Source organism: Henckelia pumila, chromosome 1 (assembly GCF_033568475.1).
Source record: "Henckelia pumila isolate YLH828 chromosome 1, ASM3356847v2, whole genome shotgun sequence".
Classification (NCBI taxonomy): Eukaryota; Viridiplantae; Streptophyta; class Magnoliopsida; order Lamiales; family Gesneriaceae; genus Henckelia; species Henckelia pumila.
This window is the reverse complement of record NC_133120.1, coordinates 85596732-85619736: the sequence shown is the minus strand read 5'-3', so window position 1 is coordinate 85619736 and position 23005 is coordinate 85596732. Positions and strand designations below refer to the sequence as shown.

General features: G+C 33.8%; 2 protein-coding genes across 2 annotated transcripts; one reads left to right on the top strand and one right to left on the bottom strand.

The window, feature by feature from the left end:
- Positions 1 to 15832: 15832 nt before the first annotated feature.
- LOC140876176 (phosphoenolpyruvate carboxylase kinase 1-like) lies at positions 15833 to 17976 on the top strand. The gene is made up of 3 exons (XM_073280062.1): positions 15833 to 16177; positions 16669 to 17107; positions 17718 to 17976. The coding sequence occupies exons 1-3, from the start codon at positions 15833 to 15835 to the stop codon at positions 17774 to 17776; spliced, it is 843 nt and encodes a 280-aa protein (XP_073136163.1). The 3' UTR covers positions 17777 to 17976.
- A 1097-nt stretch (positions 17977 to 19073) lies between these two features.
- Positions 19074 to 22776, bottom strand: LOC140876166 (low affinity inorganic phosphate transporter 1). The gene is made up of 2 exons (XM_073280050.1): positions 22641 to 22776; positions 19074 to 21148 (listed from the first exon to the last, which is right to left on the bottom strand). Exon 2 carries the CDS (start codon positions 21102 to 21104, stop codon positions 19482 to 19484), a length of 1623 nt encoding a protein of 540 aa, XP_073136151.1. The 5' UTR covers positions 21105 to 21148; positions 22641 to 22776; the 3' UTR covers positions 19074 to 19481.
- Between the last annotated feature and the right edge of the window lie 229 nt (positions 22777 to 23005).

Sequence of the window (23005 nt, the reverse complement as noted above, 5' to 3'; positions counted from 1 at the left end):
CAGCGAGAGTGACCTTTGGAGTTAATGAGGCACCTTCCCTGATTATCACACCCTTGGTAGGACGTGGAGCAGTAGTAGCAGCAGTGGTAGTAGTCTCAACCGTTGGCAGAATTGGTGTTGAAACGGTAGGAGCAAGTCCAGAAAGAGACTTTAACTTCTTGTGCTGCCTCTTCTTCTCGCCTGCAGGCATGGATGACACAGCTGCTTTGGAGACAGAAGGAGATGACTTGCTGAAGGCTTGAATCAGTGGAACGTTCTCACGTGATTCGTCTTCAGAGTCAGACTCTATGATAAGTTGACGCTTGGCAGATTTCTTGGTATGGGCTGGTTTGGCCGCTACCGAAACTGTTGAAAGCGGTTGAGTGACAGCAATAACACTTGCGGTTGAAGGCAGAGTGTCGACCGCAACCTCTTTCTTGTTCAGAAACTTGAAGATTGTAGACTTGTTGAGCCATTTGGTGGGATGCAGAGGCTCAGTCTTGGAGAAGTCTACTCCAAGGACGCTCAAGATGTGGCAAATTTGCAGAGCAAATCCCTCGGATTGCCCTTTTCCCCTGATCATTTCACATAAGGTAGTGAACAATATGTCTGACCAGTTGATGTTGATTTTGGAGGCGATATAAGCCATGTATTGGAATTTCTCCATCGTCACCTTGTCGTATGATCCAGCCTTGGCAAGAAGATTCTTGGCCACGATGTTGGTCAATAGCCTGAATGGAGCTTTAAGAGATGTCTTCTGAGCCGGCAGTTTGATCAGAGCATCAGTGGTTGAGAACTCCTTCAACCAGTATGAGCAGTTACCATCGGGAAGATCCGCGCATTTTGTCAAACCCCTGGAGGGCAGATCAAATGTGCTGGCGAAGAACTTTTGATTGAAGGAATAGGACTCTGTCCGGATCAAGCATTTGACAGTCCCATGCTCGATTTGAGCGGTTGCAAAGAACTCCTTCAATACAGGCAGATCGCAGATGGCGCTGCTTCCCAGAAACTTCTTTAGTCCAGAGGCTTCAAGCATGGTGAAGACCTCAGTGATTCCTGCATTGTTTGCCTCAATAACGGAATCAAAGTTGATTGCAAGGCAAGTCTTTTGGATCGACATGATAGCTGTAGATAAGAACTCGAGCAGAGAGTAAGCAAAAGCTTGATAGTAATACGATAGAACTTTTAATGCAATATGAAAGCTTTAGAAACGGTGAAAGGTTGATATACGAGTGTAGAGAAGTATATATAGGAACCTATGGGCCATAGGGTGACGTCATGAAAAGTATTTTTGAAATTCAAAAAGTTTTGAAGAGTATAATCACAGTGCCCAATTAATGTCATTTGGTTCAAAGCACAAAGCTGCTAGTACGGAGCCTGTCAGAGACTAGCTAAAGGCGGATGATATGCCAACATTTATGGCAATGTAACAGCTAAGCTATTAACGTCATACTGGCAATCATTCCCCCTAAAAACATGCATACTAACTTAGATCTACTAAACCAAAAATATTTCAAAAATATGAAAACTTAGCGTCCGGTAAAGGCTTGGTGAATATGTCTGCTGCTTGCTGATTGGTAGAGATGTATTCCAGCCTGATTTCCTTCTTTAAGACATGATCTCGGATAAAGTGATGCCTGACATCAATGTGCTTTGTCCTAGAGTGCATCACTGGATTGTGAGTGATGGCTATGGCACTTGTATTGTCACAGTAGATTGGAGCTTCACTCGACCGGATTCCATAATCATTAAGCTGCTGTTGAATCCAGAGTATTTGAGCACAACAGCTGCCAGCAGCGAGGTATTCTGCTTCGGCGGTCGAGGTAGCAATTGATGTCTGCTTCTTACTTGACCACGAAATTAGTCTATCTCCAAGGAATTGACATGTGCCACTTGTACTTTTGCGATCAATTCTACAGCCTGCATAATCTGCATCTGAATAGCCAATAAGATTAAGATTTGAATCTTTGGGATACCAAAGACCCACATTAGTAGTTCCTTTAATATATTTAATTATTCGTTTGGCGGCAATGAGATGAGATTGCTTAGGTGCTGCTTGAAATCTAGCACATAAACAAACTGAATACATGATATCCGGTCGACTGGCAGTCAAATAAAGAAATGAGCCAATAAGGCCTCGATACATTGTTACCTCGACCGGGATTCCCCCTTCATCTTTATCAAGCTTGATTGATGTACTCATGGGGGTAGATACAGTTGAGCACTGTTCCATTCCAAACTTCTTTACCAATTCCTTGGCATACTTGGATTGATTGATAAATATTCCAGTTTCAAGTTGCTTTACTTGCAATCCAAGAAAGAAATTTAGCTCGCCCATCATGCTCATTTCAAATTTCTCCTACATCATCTTAGAGAACTTTGAGCACAACTTGGGGTTAGTTGACCCAAATATAATGTCATCAACATAAATTTGTACTAGTAACACATGATCACCTTTTACAAATTTAAACAAGGTCTTATCGACCGTTCCAATTTGGAAATCATGTTCCAGTAAAAATTTTAGTAATGTATCGTACCATGCACGCGGTGCTTGTTTTAATCCATAGAGGGCTTTGTCAAGTTTATAGATATATTGAGGATGAGTAGGATTGACAAAACCTGGTGGTTGCTCAACGTACACCTCTTCTTGAAGTAGACCATTGAGGAATGCAGACTTGACATCCATTTGATAAACTTTAAAGTCCTTGAAAGCTGCATAGGCAAGAAAGATGCGGATTGCTTCTAGTCTTGCAACTGGTGCGAATGATTCCTCAAAGTCTATGCCTTCTTCTTGTCTGAATCCTTGTACAACAAGTCGAGCTTTGTTGCGCACAACAGTGCCATGTTCATCGAGCTTGTTACGAAACACCCATCTAGTTCCAATCACATTTTGATTTTCCGGTCGAGGAACTAGATGCCAAACATTGTTGCGGGTGAATTGATTCAACTCTTCTTGCATAGCTTCAATCCAGCTGGCATCTGATAGAGCTTCATCTATCTTCTTGGGCTCTACCTGAGATATGAAAGCTGCATGCAAGAATTCATTAATCATTTGACCACGTGTTTTTCGAGGAGCAGAAGGGTCACCTATGACCAACCCAGGTGGATGATCTTTGTTCCACCTAAAATAATTCCCTAAAGGGTTGTCATCAATTGGTTGACGAACGTCCTCGTTTACTGGATCATTATTGGCAGGAGGATCGTTATCAACCGGTGGATCCTCTTCTGGCCTTGTTTGATCACACACGGTAGAGGGAACTGGATCATCCTTCTTTGGAGGATATGGATCACTGTCACTTTCTTCCTGTAGATTTGTGTTTTCCAGTCTATGACTCAGATCATTTATGCTCCCTTGAGTTTGTTCTGTACAAAGAGTAGATTCATCAAAAACAACATGAATGGTTTCCTCGACCGTTAGTGATCTTTGATTGAACACTCGATAAGCTCTGCTAACGGCTGAGTAACCAATAAAAGTTCCTTCGTCTGCTTTGGCATCGAAGGCTGTCAAATGATTTTTGCCATTGTTGTGGATAAAGCATTTGCACCCAAAAATTTTGAAGTATGAAATATCAGGTTTTGTACCATTCCAGATTTCATATGGAGTTTTGTTAAATCGTTTATTAATCATAGATCTGTTTTGAGTATAGCAAGCTGTGTTAACTGCTTCTGCCCAAAGCCTTTGAGAAACATTTGAATCAGCAATCATAGTTCTGGCTGCTTCTTTTAAAGTACGGTTCCTTCTTTCAGCCACCCCATTTTGCTGTGGGGATCTAGCAGCTGACAACTCATGCTTGATTCCCTGATCATCTAGATAAGTCATAAGAGCAGTGTTTAAAAACTCAGTCCCTCTATCACTCCTGATTCTATCTATCACAGTGGATTGTTCATTTTGCAAACGTTTAAAAAGCTTAATCAGGTGAGGTGCAGTTTGATCTTTTGAAGAGAGAAAGATGACCCAAGTAAATCGAGAAAAGTCATCTATAACAACAAGAGCATATCTCATTCCCCCTATGCTTCTTACTGGTATAGGACCAAATAGGTCCATGTGAAGTAAATCTAAGCATTTGGAGGAAGACATACACCCTTTATTTTTAAAGGTTGCTCTCACCTGCTTTCCTAGTTGACAAGCAGGACAAACTTTGTCTTTTATAAAATCTCCTTCAGGCAGACCAGAAACCAAATCATGCTTCCTCAAGTTAGAGATGGACTTAAAATTTAGATGATTTAACCGCTTATGCCACAACCAATGTTTATCATGATAAGCAGTAAGACAAGTAGGTGAAGAAGTATGTGAGCAAGACCAGTTTACCTTGTAGGTGTTTAGGTCTCTTACACCGGTCATAAGAGTCTCACCTTTGTCATTTTTGATAATGCAAGTGTGTTTGTGAAACTCGACCGAATGATCATTGTCACATAGTTGACTAATACTTATCAAATTATAGCACAGTTTGTCAACAAGCAACACATGTTTAATAATGATGTTACCATGGATAATCTTACCCTTACCCACGGTTTTACCTTTGGAGTTGTCTCCAAAGCTGATCTTTGGTCCTTTGCACAGCACGACTTCTGTCAGAAGTTCTGGATTCCCTGTCATGTGCCGTGAGCAACCACTATCTAAGTACCAGGTAGTGTCCTTGATAGAAGTGGTCTTCTCGCCCGTTTGGACTTTTAGTACCTCCTCAGCTTCTTCTTCGATGTCAGCCATAAGGCATTCAACCTTTTCATCATCGCTGTCATCTGAAGAGCTTCCGGTATTGGGGTTGTCAGAGTCAGACTCAGCCCGCTTGCTTTTGCTTTCGTCTGCTACTAGAACCCTTTGGTTTCTTCCTTTTCTAAACATCCTCTTGTCCTCCTTGCCCTTTCTTCTTTCGAAAACTTGCTTCTGATCATTGCTCTTAGGCTTGGTGCAATCTGCAATGAAGTGGCCTGGCTTGACACAGTTAAAACAAGTAGGACCATCGTCTGTATGGTCTGATTTATGATAATTTTTAAATTTAGAATTGTTTTTACGCATAAATCTACCAAATTTCTTGACAAAGAGTGTCATGTCTTCGTTGCTGATTTGCTCAGCTGATCTCTTTGGAGCTTCCTCGACCGGTGGACGCATCACCGTTGAGGTTAAGGCCTTGGTTGGTTGAGAGGTAGATGGTTCATCTTCTGTCCTCATGTTGAGCTCGAACTCGTAGGCTTTGAGATCTGCAAAGAGATCATGCAGTTCAACCTTGCTTAAGTCTTTTGACTCCCTCATGGCCACTGTCTTGATCTCCCATTCTTTGGGCAAAGCTCTCATAACCTTCACAGCAATTTTACGGTTAGTATAAATTTTTCCTAAAGCAATAAGGTCACAAATGATACTACTAAACCGTTCATCAAATTCAGCCATGGTTTCCCCTGGCTTCATTTTGGCATTGTCATATTTTTGAATGGCCATGGTGAACTTGTTTTCCTTGGTCTGGTCATTTCCTTCACACAGCTGAGTGAGCTTCTCCCAAATCTCCTTTGCTGTGGAGCATGACTTGATTTTGCTGAACATGTTCTTGTCCAGTGTTTTGTATAGGATGTCCCGGGCCACATTGTCAAGATTGGCCTTCTTTTTGTCCTCAGTAGTCCACTCAGCTCTTGGTTTCTCAATCATTTGTCCTGCACCATCGGTTAGAGCTGGATTGACCTTCATGATTTTGATGGGACCGTCTGTTATGACATATAGCATGTCATCGTCCTGTGCTGCAAGATGTGCCTGCATGCGAATTTTCCAGTCATCATAATCTTCTTTAGAAAACATAGGAATTTTGTTAAAAGAAGTCATGATTTTAAAACTTTAGATCAGCAGTTGAGAAAGGAACCCTCTCTGATACCACTTGTTGGGATCGGTTCAGAGGGTAGAGGGGGGGGGGGGTGAATACACTCTGAAACTTATTTTCTTTCTTTTCAAAATGATCAAGTGAAGTTTAGTTCACTTAATCTGTTTTCTCAACTTCTAAAACGGCTTGAACAACTTAAATAGTGCGGAAATAGTTCAGAGGTTTTAGTGATGCAAAGGCAAGTTATAACACGATGTATGAGCAATATGTAAGATAAATATGCACTAAAGACTGAGGCACGATTTATGGAAGTTCGAAGGCTTAATCCTTCTACGTCTCCCCTTCTTCCACTTAGGAAGGAATTCACTAGAAGACTTTGGTTATTACAACGTCTTGCAATACACCCACTTCAGACTTAGGACTTATCCAATGCCTAATCCGAAACTCCTAGATTTACACAGATAAGATTCTCGGTTCTTATCAGACTGGTGGAAGCTTTCAGAGTAGCTTCAAGTCTCTTCAATAATGAATACAGTCCGGTTGAGCTTCTCAAACTGCAAGCGGTCGAGAGGCTTGGAAACCCTAGGATGATCCTTGAAGATCAGATATGTAAACTGTAGGCGAGGGTTTATTTGAGCAGCAAGTGAATGATCTTGTAAGTGTGCTCAAGTATTGCTTCAGTATATCAGATGAGGACTTCTGATAGTATTCAAGTGATTGAGTTGATTGAGATTTTTCGTCTTGCTTGTCTTCTTGTCTTTTGTCTTGAGCAATCTTCCCTTTATATAGGTCAATCATCAACGTCTTTATTTTGAACGTTCTGATGCTGCATTGAATGCACATTTAATGCTTCATAAATGCATTGATGATTCTGCATGAAGATCGTACTCTTCTTTAAATGCAGACAACTTCCAGGGTCCAAAACTGGTATAAACGGTCGAATGCTTTATCTGTAGCCATTCTGCGTTTTTGCCATTTTAGTGCAACCTGTTGTCTCGATGCAAGAGTCAACAGATCTTCTGATACGCCGGTTCTGCTTTTGATAAAAGATCTTGCAAAGAACGTCTTGTCTCAAGTATTTGTCTTGAGATATCTTGATAAACAGTTGACTTTCTTCCGGTAGAGAGATTTATCCTCTGCTGGTTTGAATAACCAGTCGATAGGCTTGTGACTGCAACCGGTCGAGAGACAAAGGCGGTTGACAAGCTTCCGGTAGATAACTTGAAGGGTTTAGACGGTTGCGGTAGGAGTTGTAGTAGATTCCTGAAGTACAAAAGATTGGTAGCACATTCCTATACACTGAGTTGTTGTTTGTTATCACCAAAATGTCGGATTCAACAGAATATTTTAAATTAATTTACAAGTGTGCATGTCGGTGTATTTCTCAATAAAACAACCAATAAATGACACTACAACGTTTCTTCAAACAATGTCACTTAATTTAGACATTTCATTTTGATCTTGGATGATTATTGTTATTTGGTACCTGAAAAATCAATTGTGAGAATTTATACACAAAAATTAATTTTTTTGATTAAGAATCTATATATAGTTTAGCATAGGTGAGTACATTATGACGTCTTTTATATTGATCTTGACATAATTTTTGCAATTAAATCTACCAGAAGTTTTGATAACATCTTTGTAATAATTACTGCAAGCCTTTTACCACGACAATGCTTTATTTTCAATTTAATTGATGATTTCTTTGATTTAATTATATTTGTCATATAAGAAGGTTATCTGATCGTGAACATGTCGAATTATTTTAAAGTCATATTCAATATAGGAAATTTGATTAATTTTAATTAATTTTGTAGATCTTAAAAATTCACGGCTATTCAATCCGGACTTTTGTATTTCAAAATAGATTTTCTTAGAGTTTAAAAATTCAATTGATATTCGATCTTTACTTTTAAAATTTTTACAAAAGTCCACCAATATTAAAAAATGATAACAAATTGATTGATTTTATTAACATAAAAACATTATAACATAAAGTAAAACTATAAATTATCTATAATTTTCTTTGATCCAACCCAAAAATTTTGATGTATTTTTAAAACTCATGATTTACATACAAATTTTATCTTTCTTCTTCTATTTCTCTCTCCATCTCACGTCTCTTCTCCTCTCCTCTCACTCTCTTTTATCTTCAAAATGTATTTTTATATTTGCACTTTTTAATTATCATTTTTATCTTAAGAATTTGTTTTTTCATTTTTCGAACAATATTTAAATACTTTCTTAAGTCGTTAATTTTTTTACAATAGTTTGAAATCAAAACCAAATTAAAATTATAAGTTTTTTAATAAAATTATTATGAAAATCATAAAAATTTGTTGCCAATAGAATTAAAAGACGTTAATTTTTTCAATAATAAAATCTAATTTTTTTGTTAATTTTTGAAATTGATTTTTTTTCGTATTTTCAATTATTATGTAAATTAATATATTTTTATTCCAATATTATATTTACACAATTGTAAATAATATTCTTGAATTTTTTTTTTACATGCAGATATATATTATAAATTCAAACATAAGGTTTCTGATTTAATAAAATGACAAGTTTTTTAAAAAAATAATGGTATATAAAGAATCCAACATATAGATGCAAATACATGTATGTAAGGATTAAATTGATTTAAATTTTAAATAAGTAAAATCTATGTATTTTAATAAATTAAAAAGTTATTTCAAACTGGTATACATGTTAAATAATTATTAGTTCAAATAGATCAATGAAAAAGAATAAGTTATAACAAACTTAGAAATACATATCGCAATTAAACAATTCAATTATATATGAAAGATGTGACGTAATATTCAAAATCATGGATATTAATATAGACAATTATATATTGAAGTTTTTTTAAAGAAAAGTAAATTAATTTCATCGCATCAAATCTTACAACGTTACATACCCCAGATTCAACAAAAAATACATTATTGTAAAACCAGTTGTCGAAAAAATTGAATGAAAATATATTATTATACGACAATTGACTTTGACGGAATAAAAGAACAGGAGACAGCATATCTTTGAACAAAGCTTGGAAAATTATTGGAGTAACCGATAAGGCCGACTTATTCTTGCCAGAAACCTAATTAAACGACAAAGGTTTCTAAGAAAACCTTCAAGCACGACAAAAATGACACGATGAGATCGATGCAAATACATGTAAACGATCCAAGTCCACCTTTTTGACTGTTAAGAAAAAATAATTAATCAACAACATAGAAAAAATAAAATTAATTCATATACATCTTTCATATATTTAATCAATCTCAAAATCCCTAACATTCTAATTTACTTTAATATTATAATCATCCCTGATTTTGGTTAAAAATCTCACAAAGTAGTTGTCCTTTTTAATTTTTTTCTATATATAAATTGGTTTTTTTAACTTAAACAATGTAAATTATAAAAAACATATTATTATTATTATTATTATTATTATTATTATTATTATTATTATTATTATTATGATCATCATCGTCATCATCATCATCTATCATGTTATTTAAAAACTTTAAAGTTTATCACTAAATTTTAAAATTTTTAAACGTATTTTTTTAAATATTTTTTATTTTTTAATAAAAATTGTATAACGTAATCATAATTATATTAATATTTTTATGTAAATAAATTTTTATATAATTAATTTTCAAATCACCACAAATAAATTATAAATTTCTATCTTATAAATTTTTAAATAAGTTTTTTTTGCATTAATTATTATAACATTAATCATTATAGTATTAACTAATTTTACATTAATATGTTTTTTTTATGAATTTTCATATGAATATTGAAAAAATACATTACCCCATATTTTGTTAAATTTAAGTTTCAAACATTGGTTGCTAAATTTTATATAGTTTTTTGTTTTAGATATTTGGTAAATTTAATTTATTTTTTTTATTATTTAATAAAATTATTTATAACGTTATTACTATTATCGATAAGTTATTATACATAACTAATTATTAGAAAAAAGTTACCTAAATATTATTAAATAAAAAATCATATATTATATTGTAAATATTGAATTTTAATAATGTATTTTTTTATATGCAATAATTTTTTAAAATAAAATATTGATAACATTGTTGCCATTATTTTAATTATTTTTATGCTATCAACTATTTTTTTTTATCCAATTAAGTTTCAAATGGTGACAACTAAACTTTTTAATTTTTATTCAATCTCCATTAAACACGGTTATTATCGAATAAATAATTTTTTTAATTTAATGGAAATAAAATAAAAAAGTTTAGTGGATACATAAAAACTTCCGAACGTGGATACAAACATCAATTTAAGGCGATCATTTAAACATAAGGACAATTTGAATGATAAAAAAAATTATTTACACATTGAACTTAAAAAATTTAAATGTTGGCACAAGGACAAATAGGCATGACACAATTAAACTCTCACAATTTTAACGTTCACAATCACACAAGGACAAATTAAAATGGATATTTGACAATTACTTAAAAAACACAATTTATTTTATATTTACACAATAAATCGTAGAGTGCATGAAAAAAAATTTAATTGAATAATGAAAGTAAAAAAATATTTGTAGGATAAAAATTCATCTAACATGACAATAAATTAAGAGGCAAGCATTTAATAGGAATATAATTCCACTCACCTTCTTTAAATGTTGGCACAAAGACAAAATAAACATGCCACAATTAAACTCTCACCATTTTAAATTTAAGTTTCAAACATTGGTTGCTAAATTTTATATAGTTTTTTGTTTTAGATATTTGTTAAATTTAATTTATTTTTTTGTATTTTTTAATAAAATTATTTATAACGTTATTACTATTATCGTTAAGTTATTATACATAACTAATTATTAAAAAAAAGTTACCTAAATATTATTAAATAAGAAATCATATATTATATTGTAAATATTGAATTTTAACAATGTATTTTTGTATATGCAATCATTTTTTAAAATAAAAGATTGATAACATTGTTACCATTATTTTAATTATTTTTATGCTATCAACTATTTTTTTATCCAATTAAGTTTCAAATGATGACAACTAAACATTTTAATTTTCATTAATCTCCATTATACACGGTTATTATCCAATAAATAATTTTTTAATTTAATAAAAATAAAATTAAAAAGTTTAGTGGATACATAAAAACTCCCGAATGTGGATACAAACATCAATTTAAGGCAATAATTTAAACATGATAAGGACAATTTGGATGATTAAAAAAAAAATTTGAAAGAGATAAAAAAAATTATTTACACATTGAATTTAAAAAACTTAAATGTTGGCACAAAGACAAATAGGCATGCCACAATTAAACTCTCACAATTTTAATGTTCACACAAGGACAAAGTGGATATTTGACAATTACTTAAAAAACACAATTTATTTTATATTTACACAATAAATCAAAGAGTGCATGAAAAAAAAATTTAATTGAACAATGAAATTCAAAAAATATTTGTAGGATAAAAATTCATTTAACATGACAATAAATTAAGAGGTAAGCATTTAAGAGGAAGATAATTTCACTCACCTTATTTAAATATGAGTAACACTCCTGTGCAACGGTCTCATTCGTGAGACGGGTCAACCCTATCCATATTTATAATAATAAGTAATACTTTTGACATAAAATGTAATAATTTTTAATGGATAACCCATATAAGAGACCCGTCACACGAATATGACCCGTGCAACGGTTGCATACAAGTGTTTGCCTTTAAATATTGGCACAAGGACAAAATAAACATGCAACAATTAAACTCTCACCATTTTAATGTACACATAAGAACAAAGTAAACATTTGACAATTAAACTCATACTTTTTACGTCAATAGTTTGTATCGAGTAGTACTTTAGTATTGATGAATGTTCTGGCAAAGCACTTATTTAGTAATTGATAGAATCAATTGGAGGAAAGCTTTTACATAGTGATTAAGAAAGTAAAGAAAGTTCCATCAAGGTTTTCAACCGTACCGCTGCCTAATTTAATACAAATATTAATATAAAAAAACCATTTACTTGTTATATATAAGAACAAAAATATATTATATCAATATAAATTTATTCTATTATATTAAGTGTGATGTCACGCCAAATTGGCACGTTGATGTGACATTTTTTTGTTTTAAATTTTTTATAATTGAAAGGAATATTTTATTCCTTAAAATTATCCTATTTTGAAAAGAATTTATTTAATATTTTTTTGCCTTTCTTGAACATGAAGTAATCTTTATTTAAGTGATTTATTTCCTATTTGTGATATTAATAAGTTGATTAGAATATTTATCATATCATATCTAATATTTATCTTTCTTTATTTGTGTAGATTTGATATGATCAAAATAAAAGAAATCCTACGTCTACAAGGAAACATATTGAAGAAGGATTCTTGGTTTATTTATTTGAGATAGGCGTTCACAAGGAGAAGAGATTGATAGAGAGAAACCGTGAGAATTCCTAGAGCTTCATATACGTATATTGACAGAAGGATTGAAGATCTTGGAAAACCTAAAATCGGCAAAGGTTACTTGATGCTTGAAGGACACTTGAAGATCATTGATTGAAGAGTGTTTCGTCTATACAAGTTTTGGCATCAAAATTTTTAACTCCTTACTCTATTTTATTTATTCTATCTTGAATAGAATTTTTAGGAGTTATTTTTATGGTTTATTTTCTCAATTGTTTTGAGAAATTGAATTTTTCAATAATCACTAGTTTTAGGGTTTGTAAAACTCTTCGAAAGTTTTTTAGTGAAGTTTTGCCCTGAGGCACTGCAAGAGTATTTTATACTCTTGCTTAAATCAATTGAGTCTATTTATTTGGTTGCTTGTTTATTTTATTTATGCTTTAATTATATTCCGCTGCAAATTACTCAAGGTGTTATTGTAGGTGTTGTCAACACCTTGTGACAACACCTCAAACTGTTTATGTGCAACCCCTTTTCCCTTATAATAATTATTTAATATTTTTTATTTTTTACAATTATTTAATAAAAAATTGAATTGTATCATGAACACGCAATGTGTATGCAAAAATTGACTATAAGGTCTTTGATTTTTTGTTTTTTTAATTTCTTCAATTATTTAATATTTTTATTTTTTACAATTATTTAATAAAAAAATAATTGTGGAAGCACGCAACGTGTACAAAAAATATTTATTATATAAGCACGCAACATGTGCAATTCTTACTAGTTTATATAAAAAGAGACCTCCTAGATGGTATTTTCAAACGTGTGAACTAACTAAAATACACATTTAATTTGCAATTATATTATCAATTAGTGGAATGATAAAATTTATTCTAAAATTTTTTGTATGTAAATAACTTACTGAAAAGATTAATTTTTAAAATTCCATTGATATCTTATATAAAATCTACACTACACAGATGCAAGAAAGATTTTATGTTGTATCGGAAGAAAACTATCTTATTTTTCTTCAGATATTCACACGAACATCACATTGAAAAATAAAAAAAAATATTGATAAAATCCACTGTTTTTTAGCGTGAAATTTACATAAATATCTAAGAAAAAAAATTCAAGAACTAATATTTCTCCAAAAATAACGTAGAATATCTCAATTCCTTTCCATGCAAGGCAAGAGAACAAAAGTTGGGAAATTTGTAGGCTACGTTATCTCTATTATATTATAATAGTTGAGAGAGCTAGAAAAACTGTTTTTAGAGAACACCAACTTTTTTTTCCCATTTTACCCATCTTTTAACATTTCTTTCACGTGTAGGTTAACTTTTTTCCCACGCAAATATAACTTCTCTCATGTAAAATATCATCTATTTATACTACAATTATCATGCGCAAATCTTCTACCTCTCATCTCAATGGTTGAGTTCAACCTAGGATATGAGTATTACTCCAATGATAGATCTAATGTTCAATTATTTGTCACGTCAATAATATATCATTAATTACGTCTATGTGTAAAAATACGAATCATTTGATGCGTGATTTGAGTATTACCATCAGTGTAGGATCTCATTGACCTATCCGAATATATCTTCTAATTTGTAATCTCGATAAGCACCTTTTTTACATTTCATATTAAATTATGTTGTGATCATTATTGTACACACGCAACGCACGTATATCATTTGCTAGTGATAATATAAACATCAAGATTCTATCGGCCTCTAATTTTTCAAGAAGCTAAGGGCATGTTTGGTAGTTGATAAACTGAATTGGATAATAATGAGCGTGGCGTATCTGATAATAGAATCCAACTGTAAAATGTACGGATTTTGTGGGTTGGTGGTTCCCAAATTAATTCTCGAATCCCTTTGGAAGTACGATTGTTCGTCCACTAACGCCGTTAAACTCCCGTTCAAATAACCACCAATTAGTTATTAGGCTTTTTTTTGCCTACTATATTTAATGCATATTATTTGTTTTAAAAAGGACGCATCTAATTGAGTAGCTCGCAAATTACTTGAGTAATTATATGTTAGTATATATTTTTATTTTTTTAAATGATGTATATTACAAATTTTTTTGCTATATGTATATAAAATTTAAACCCTAAAATTATGATACAAACAATTTTGAATTTTTCGAGCTCGAGTAAATTGAACTTTGCACAGGTCAGAGTTCGAGCTTATAAAATTAAAATCGAGTTGAACTCGACTACTCAAATAATATGAAACTCGAGCTCAAAATTCAAACGAGTAAGAGCTTGAGCTTACAAAGTACAGAAGAATTTTATTTTAAGTTTATAGAAGGATTAAAAAAAAAAAAAAGGACTCGTATTTCTTGTATCCAATTTTTCTTGTGTACAATTGGAGGGTACATATCTAATGGGATAAAATTATTAATTTTTAATATTTATATATATACTGTCGTTTACTATATATAAGTTTATATTTTGTAGCACTATTATATTATTTATTAGATATAATAATTTCTAATTGGATCAAACTCAAGAAATTAAAATAAATAATATAAAGAATATGCACAAACATATATAATTTTTAAAATAATTTTATTCAAATGATGAGGTACAATCGGTTCTATTTTTCATTAAACTTATCATCACACCATATTACACGGTGCAATTTGACTTCCCCATGGTGTGGTACGGTTCGATTCGGTCGATTTAAACATTTTTTATTATTAATTTTGACCATGTTCAACATGAAAGCCTCTATAAAACACCATCTTTGAAGATTTGTGGAACACACATGAAGCGATTAGCGAAGAGTGGAGATTGCTTAAAATATCATCTTTTATTCATAAAACGGGTTAATGCTACCTATAATTACAATAAAAAAATAACTCAGACATAGAAAATAATATTTTTTTCACGAAAACTCAAATAAGATATTCGTTCATGAAATTGATCCATTAGACCTTTTTCACATAAATTTCTTATGTTGTAATAATTTTTATCTAAAAAATCTTTTCATGAATATATCGTTATCGAAGTCATGAGATAAAGTGATGTAATAAGTATCATATTATTAAAACGTAATGTTTTAATTATTAATTACATGATTTAAAAAGATTAAAATTATATTATTATTATTATTATTATTATTATTATTATTTCAATAACTTTTTTTAAAAAATAAAATAAAATTATAAACACTCAATCTTACATATTATTTGATGATTCCTTTTTCTAAAGTGGAATGATTACAATCGAACAAATAGACAACAATATAATTATAGTCTGAGATATAATAATCCCATAAAAGAAGAGGTTGTTTATTGGATAAATACTTAATATTAAACATCACTTACAATATTATTTGGGGTTTGTAATAGTTTTAAAAATAAAAGAAGAATCGGTTAAAATAAAGGAAAGTTCGAATATCTTAACCTCCAGATAGGATCAGATCCGAATTGAGATTTTGAAAAGAAAAACACGAAACTCCAGAAATCGGTCTCTTATTCCCGTCAAACTTTCTCACACGTGTCAATGATTAATTGGCTATAAAAAATCCAGTTTATAAATACTACCTTTTGGGAGAGAATCAGAAAGAAGAAGCAACAAAGCAAAGATGACTGAAGCGCTCAAGAGAAACTACACAGTAGGAGAGGAGATTGGTAGGGGAAGATACGGCGTCGTATACAGGTGCCACTGCCTCCGCACCGGAGATTGCGTCGCCGTGAAGTCCATAGAGAAGCGCCTCATCCAAAACGACGCCGTCGATAGCCTGTGTATACCCAACGAGGCCAAGCTTATGAGCCTCGTCTCCGATCATCAGAATGTGTTGGGGATTTCTGATGTTTACGAAGATGATGAGTTCGTCCACTTGGTGCTGGACTATTGCGGCTCTGCGGATCTCTATCAGAGGATCACGGCCCGACCCGTTTTCACCGAGCTGGAGGCCCACCGAGTCATGGTGAGTTGTGTTTTCATGGAGGATGCAAATGTACTACTTTTTCTGGGTGTTACCGGATTTGATAATTTTGTCCACAAAGTGTTTGAATTCTGTACATTTTGAGTTAGATCTTTGCGTTTGTTTGTTTGTTTGGGTTGGGGGCGCTAGACTGAAAATAACAAATTATGAGTTATCCGGGACTGAGACTGTTCGATGAAAATAACAATTCGTGATCTCTATTCAAATAATGCTTTGGCCCTTCGATTTTATTTATTTTACTTGTACTAATGCTTGCCTTGTGAATCGAAGATCTCATGTTGTTTAGTTTGTTTCCTTTTGTTTTCAGTTTTTTAGTTAAATTCTTGTTCTTTAGCTAATATCTGTTTCCTGAGCGAAATAAGTGTTCAAGAAAATCAATCAATTAAACCGAAAGATTTGGATATTTCATAGCTAGACTAGATTTGGCTTGCTTAATGTGTATAGTTAACTCATCACAATTTTGATATTTTCAGGTACCTCTCATGGAAGCCATATTTCACTGCCACAGCCGCGGTGTAGCCCACCGAGACATCAAGCCAGATAACATTCTCTTCAACAGCTACAACGAGCTCAAGCTGGCGGACTTTGGCTCGGCTGAATACTTCCACACTGGGGAACTAATGTCTGGCATTGTCGGGACACCGTTCTATGTTGCCCCTGAGGTGGTGGCTGGCCGGGAGTACAATGAAAAGGTCGATATATGGAGTGCAGGTGTCATATTGTACATAATGTTATCCGGGATCCCGCCCTTTTACGGGGATTCTGCGACGGAGATCTTTGAGTCTGTGTTGAGGGCGAATTTGAGATTCCCCAAGAGTATTTTCGGCTCAGCTTCTTGTGAAGTGAAGGATTTGTTGAGACGGATGCTCTGTAGGGATGCGTTTCGAAGGTTTTCGGCTGAACAAGTGCTAGGTATGCGATTCATATCTTTCTGTTTGTTCTTGGCTTGTTTCAATGTTGCTTCTTAACTTGTAGGATTGCATAGAATGCTAGAAGAATGTTGTTTCTCATTGCATGCGTCGTGTTCGGAAAATTCGAGCAAGTTATGAAATTAACTATGAATTCTTATGCACCAACGCATATTCAGCTTCAACAACATTTAAAACTACACAAGTTTAGTATTCACCAATGACGCTTAAGTAGTGTTTCGGAATGCTTCTAGCAAGCTATCCTAAATCCGAGGCAAACTGCTTCCAACGAGTTTTGGACGTCGACTCTCGGCTTGCATTCTCTGTATTCATAAAATTCTTTCACGGGTGAGCCATTCCGTGATTTGTGGTTAGGATTTACCCTTTAGGCCAAAAGGAGCAAAATTCAGCTATCCCACTTGATCCACTAGGCCACTTCTCTACTAATCATATCAAGAGCTTGTAGTTAAACGTGATTGGTTGTCTTTCTATCCACTCATATAAATTTAAATATCCCAAGAATTTGTATTTTTCGAATTAGTCTGTCAAAAATTTTGTTGTCATATTTCTTTAGCTTCAAAACTTTGAGTAACTTGACAAATCTATTTTTGCAGCACATCCATGGATGACAAGCGGCGGAGTCTCCGTAACAGAGTGCTGCTATCTAACCTGAGAAGATGCTTTCAAGTCTTCCAAATATTAGTCAATCCTATATATATATAGATATATCTTTAGCTCTAAATTGTAGGAGATTTTGTTAATATGCTGATAGTTTTTATCTTTACTCGATCGAAACGTTGGTTCAAGTTTTTTGCGTACCGACCGGAGTAACCTGGATGTATGATACACTTGCTGTGAATATGTTCTCTTTCCATCGAGTTATATTAGCTTCCGAAAATTGCAGTATCGATCATTCATTACATATAACATCGGTATTCAAGAAAGAATTCAATTATAATTAATTTCAGTCAAACTCTAACGATGCTCAAAATCCTATATATGTTACAACGTTTCATTACGTTTTCTAAAAAAATGTTTTCTTTAATTGTAAAATTCAACATTTTATGACTACAAGTTAGTTTAAAATTAATGTGCGGGATATTTAAAAAAATAAATAAATAAATAAAATAATTTTCGGGAGAATATGCAATGATGAAATCAATTAAATTTACGGTTATTATAAATACAGCGACAAAGAGAAATAGGAATAAACTCTCTAAGGCTCCGCTTGGATTGAAATATTTCAAATCCATGGATTTTAAATGCATTTTTGTTGTTTAGAGAAGTTGCACCACAAACATCAAATCCACTTTTTTTATGTTTATATAGTAATTCATGGTAGTTGTGATGGATTTCAAGTTCATCCAATAAAGTGGTGATTTAAAATCCTTTTTACTCCATCTAAGTAATGTGTAAATAATTAAGCTATGAATTTGAGATTTTTCTATGTTTCATTGTTAACACTAAAATTATAATCGAAATCCATTGATTTCAAATCCTTCAATCCAAGCGCAACCTAATATTTGGTAGATGAAATGGGAAAAATGTGATAATTGCTGATACATTTTCTGTTAAATTGACGTTAATTTCACTTGTTAAGTTTTTATTGATACGATAATTTTTTAAATATATAAATTATTACACATGTCAATCAATGATTGATGTAACATAGAATAATAAACCAATTCGTCACATAAGATTTTTTCTCAGATGAAATGAATGAGTTAAAAAAAAAGTTTGTGTTTGGATAAAAAAAATTTAACTTCATAGATTTCAAATGTATTTTGTTATTTAATTAGAAGTTTCAAATACACCTTCATGTTTATATAGTGTTTCATGTTTATTACAATAGATTTTAAACGTTAACTTATGATGATGTTGTTAAAATACTATCTACTTTATCGATCAACTAATGTGTAACCAAGTAATGTATGAATTTAAGATTTGATATATAGTTTCATTGTCAATAATAAAACTAAAATAATAAATTTAAAATCTTTTCATCCAAACACAACCTAAGTAAATTAAATTTGAATACGTAGAAAAGAAAATAAATCAAACTTAATGAATAATAAAACATAAACAAAATCATATATATGTAGCCTACAAATCATGCAAACCACATAAACTGCATTGAACAAACATAACGTGAGAGATTCACTCAGAAAAATGTTGAGTAAGAGGAATAGATTCTTGATCATCTGTCAAACCACCAACTCGTATATTCTTCCGACAGGAAATAGAGATTCACAAGATGGGATCGAATTATCTTCCTACTCGATTCGATTTTCTTGTTCAGGGCACATGGATCGGATTGAGATAACAACTCATTAAAGTATGATATGTAAACATGATTATAATCTTATTTGGCAACATAATCAAACAGGAACAGTCCTATTCTCACCATAACTCTGTGTCCTCATTTCTTCTCCAGTACTATCTTCATTCTCTTTGGACATTTCCTCCAACGATTTTCCCCTGGATTCAGGCACCAACAGAGTGAACAGAATCCCCAAAGCATTCACACAACCCAACACAATCAGCGAGTACTTCACCCCTATTCCAGCCGGGTACCCAGCATCCCTCTTGCTCGGATCCTTTGGCTGAGCAGCATATAAGAACCCGAACGCCCCCACGATGGCCCCTGCCTTTCCAGATGCTGCCGATATCCCGTGGCACGTTGACCGCAACCGTGCTGGGAAAATCTCAGCCGGCACGACGAATGTGGTGGCATTTGGTCCGAAGTTGGCGAAGAAGAACGTCAGCGAGTAGATGATCACGAACCCGATTCGGTTGTCCTTGTGAGTCCAGTGGTCGTAAGGAATGGCTAAGGCGAACATGAACACGGTCATGAAGAAGAATCCCATTAACTGGATCACAAAGCGGCCGATTTTGTCGATGAGAAAGACCGTAAACCAGTAGCCTGGAACTGTGCTGCAGAGGGCTATCAGTGTTTGGGCTCTGGCGATTCTGAACACTTCCTCGAGTGCATTCATAGTTTTGGCCGGTGGGATCCATCCAATGGCGCTGAAAATGTCTTTCTGGAACAGATTCTGGCTGTAGAATGCGATGTCGAGTAGGAACCAAGTCGTGGTCGTGCCGAGCAAGTGCATCCCATGTCGTTTGACGAATTCCCTCGAAAACAACCCAAAGCTGTTCCCAGCTTTGTCCTGAGAAATCTGCTCAATCTTCTCCTGCTCTGCTTCGAGTTCAACTTGCAGCACTTTGGACATATCGGCAGCTGCTTGTTTCGCGTTCTTGGCTACCAATGCCGTGTAACGTGCAGTTTCGGGCATTTTCATACGCCAATAGTACGTCAGGGCAGCGGGGAGCGCACCAAACATCAAGATTAAACGCCACACAAAATCAGCCTGTGATACAGTAGAAGCAGCAGCATTTTCTTCATACGTCGGGGCCGGATACGCACTCCTAAAGGAAGCCGAAAGAATGATCCCCACCATTCCTCCAGCCAAGATCCCAAACCCCTGCATCGCAAACACCGCAGCAATGAACGCCCCGCGAGTCTTTTTATTTGCATACTCAGACATGATCGTGGCAGACAACGGGTAGTCACCCCCTATACCGAAACCCAACCAGAACCGAAAGAAGCAAAGTGTCGCCATAACGGATTTGGGCTTGTCCCCGAAGGAAAGGCCAGAAGCAACCGAACAAATAACCATTACCATGAGTGTCATCCCGTACACCTTTTTCCTGCCTAATTTGTCACCGAGCCACCCGAAAAAGAGCTGCCCTGCTAAAGTACCGCAGAAGGCGACACCGTTGACAGCAGCGGCTACGTTTGGGGGCAGAGTCCCGGGCTTCGCCGCGCCTTCTTGGTGGTAGTATATGCGGCCTAGGAGCTTGGTTACTGGAGGGATGCAGAAGAGATCATACGCGTCGGTGAAGAAGCCCATTCCGGCGATGATTATCGCTGTGAAATGGTACCATTGCGTTTTGGCCGCATCGAGGGCGTTGAGAACATGCAGGTGTTCCCTGGCCATTAATTTCTTGTTTTGGTGGTATATACTTATCGATGCTTTAAATCCTGCGACATAGAAAGAGAATGGGAAATTCAATTCGATCGATCATTTGATTAGTACTATTACATAAAATTCAAGAGTAGCTAGCAAATTAAATATATTCCTAACGAAAGTATTGTCAAAATTTATAAATAAAAACCAACACATGCATGCTACTACGTACTACTCCGCCAGTTAATTTGAACCTGTAATTAGTTTATGTATATGATAATATGAACAAACACCTGATCGATCTGGAGTCAATTGTTGTATAGCTCAATACGTACGCTTGCTAGCTTATGTACATTTATTGGGTATATCATGATTTTATATATAATTTATTTATTATTTGTTATCGATATATGCGGGGTAGGGTAGGTTTTATATGGGTGTGAAACTCGAGACCATATTCGAAATTAAGTGGAGGTAGGTTGAAATTTATGCCATATAGGAAGTAAATTAAATGAAGGCTTAAACGAATAATTTATTCATCGTATTTTGAAAGTTGGTGAACTAAGCAAGGCACCTTTTTTGACTAAATGGAAGAAAGAATATTCAAGGATCTGGTAGCTAGTAAATATATATTTTAATTAATTACAAAAAAAAAACGCAAAGTTGCATGCATGATTTAATATAAAATATACGTTTGATTAGAGAGTTGGGGAATCCTGAATAGATTAATATATAACTAATATTTTTATTTCTATTTGGTCTGACACTAAAGTCAAACCGGTCAAAAAAATGCTATTATTATGGTAAAAAAATAATAGAACCGCCAGGCTAGCTCCCCTCGATGAGGCAACAAAGGGTCCAATATCTTTTGGAGGTATGTTCGATCAGTCAAATACACAACCAACTTATTAACATACCTTCGCACGTGTGGTCATATATAGATCGAAAATTTTACCACCACCGTAGATTATAAAAAAAATATATATATATATATATATATCTTGTACATATATAATTTATAGTAAAGGAACTTAAACCACGAGATCGGATTAAAATTAATTCTATACTTCACCGATAGAAATTAAAAAAACTCTTCCGGTGAATATTCGGAGGAGCATTATGTACAAATAATCACGAGTGTGAGATCAAACTGTCCAATCCAACACATGAAGCCCGGTACGTAAGAAGTGAGAATTACGTCTATATATATCTCTCTCACTCTCTCTCTCTCTCTCTAAAAAAGAGTTGGATCGAAATGTTTTTTATTTTACAAAGCAAAAATATATTGTTAATATTATGTACTTTTCCGTCTACGAAAAGAATATGGGAGAGACTATATATATATAGTCACCCAAAAAATTCACATGCATCTATTTTTCAACACAAAACTAAGAAATATTTATAGTTATCTGCAGGCCATTCATATTCAGAGGATGCATAAACAAGCAAAAATAACCTTACCTTCCAAACTTGAAGGACTTTTTTTAAATTACCACAAAAACTACACTTTAATTACTCTATATACGTAAAACGAAGGGAAAAATGAGATGATGAGTACGTACGTACCTAGCTATATATGTTATTAGGGAGGAAATTCACAAAGTCAGAGTCGAAAATGGTGTGTCGCTAGCTAGCTCTGCATGGCGCCGTATATTATTATAAATCGTGTGAGAGGAAAAAAAAGAAAAGTATGCAAGAGAAATGGAGAGCTGGTTCCCTTTTATAAATGCCAAACCAAAATGGAATTTTTTCAAAGCATATTCCGATTCCTGCCGAATGGGATTGGGCTTCTTCGCCCCCAAGATCTTGCCACGTGTTCTATTTCCGATGTGGCAGGATCGAGGCCGTTCATCTCGGACTTGTTTTATTATTCCTCGGTTTACACTCGTCCTATACATACTGATTTTTTGTCCGACTCCATATTGGTCAAC

Excerpts from the sequence above, each read along its gene's own strand:
- LOC140876176 (XM_073280062.1), top strand. The coding sequence starts at position 15,833 with ATGACTGAAGCGCTCAAGAGAAACTACACAGTAGGAGAGGAGATTGGT. Across the intron at positions 16,178-16,668 it reads TGGAGGCCCACCGAGTCATG|GTACCTCTCATGGAAGCCAT; the intron begins GTGAGTTGTGTT and ends TGATATTTTCAG. Across the intron at positions 17,108-17,717 it reads TTCGGCTGAACAAGTGCTAG|CACATCCATGGATGACAAGC; the intron begins GTATGCGATTCA and ends CTATTTTTGCAG.
- LOC140876166 (XM_073280050.1), bottom strand. The coding sequence starts at position 21,104 with ATGGCCAGGGAACACCTGCATGTTCTCAACGCCCTCGATGCGGCCAAA.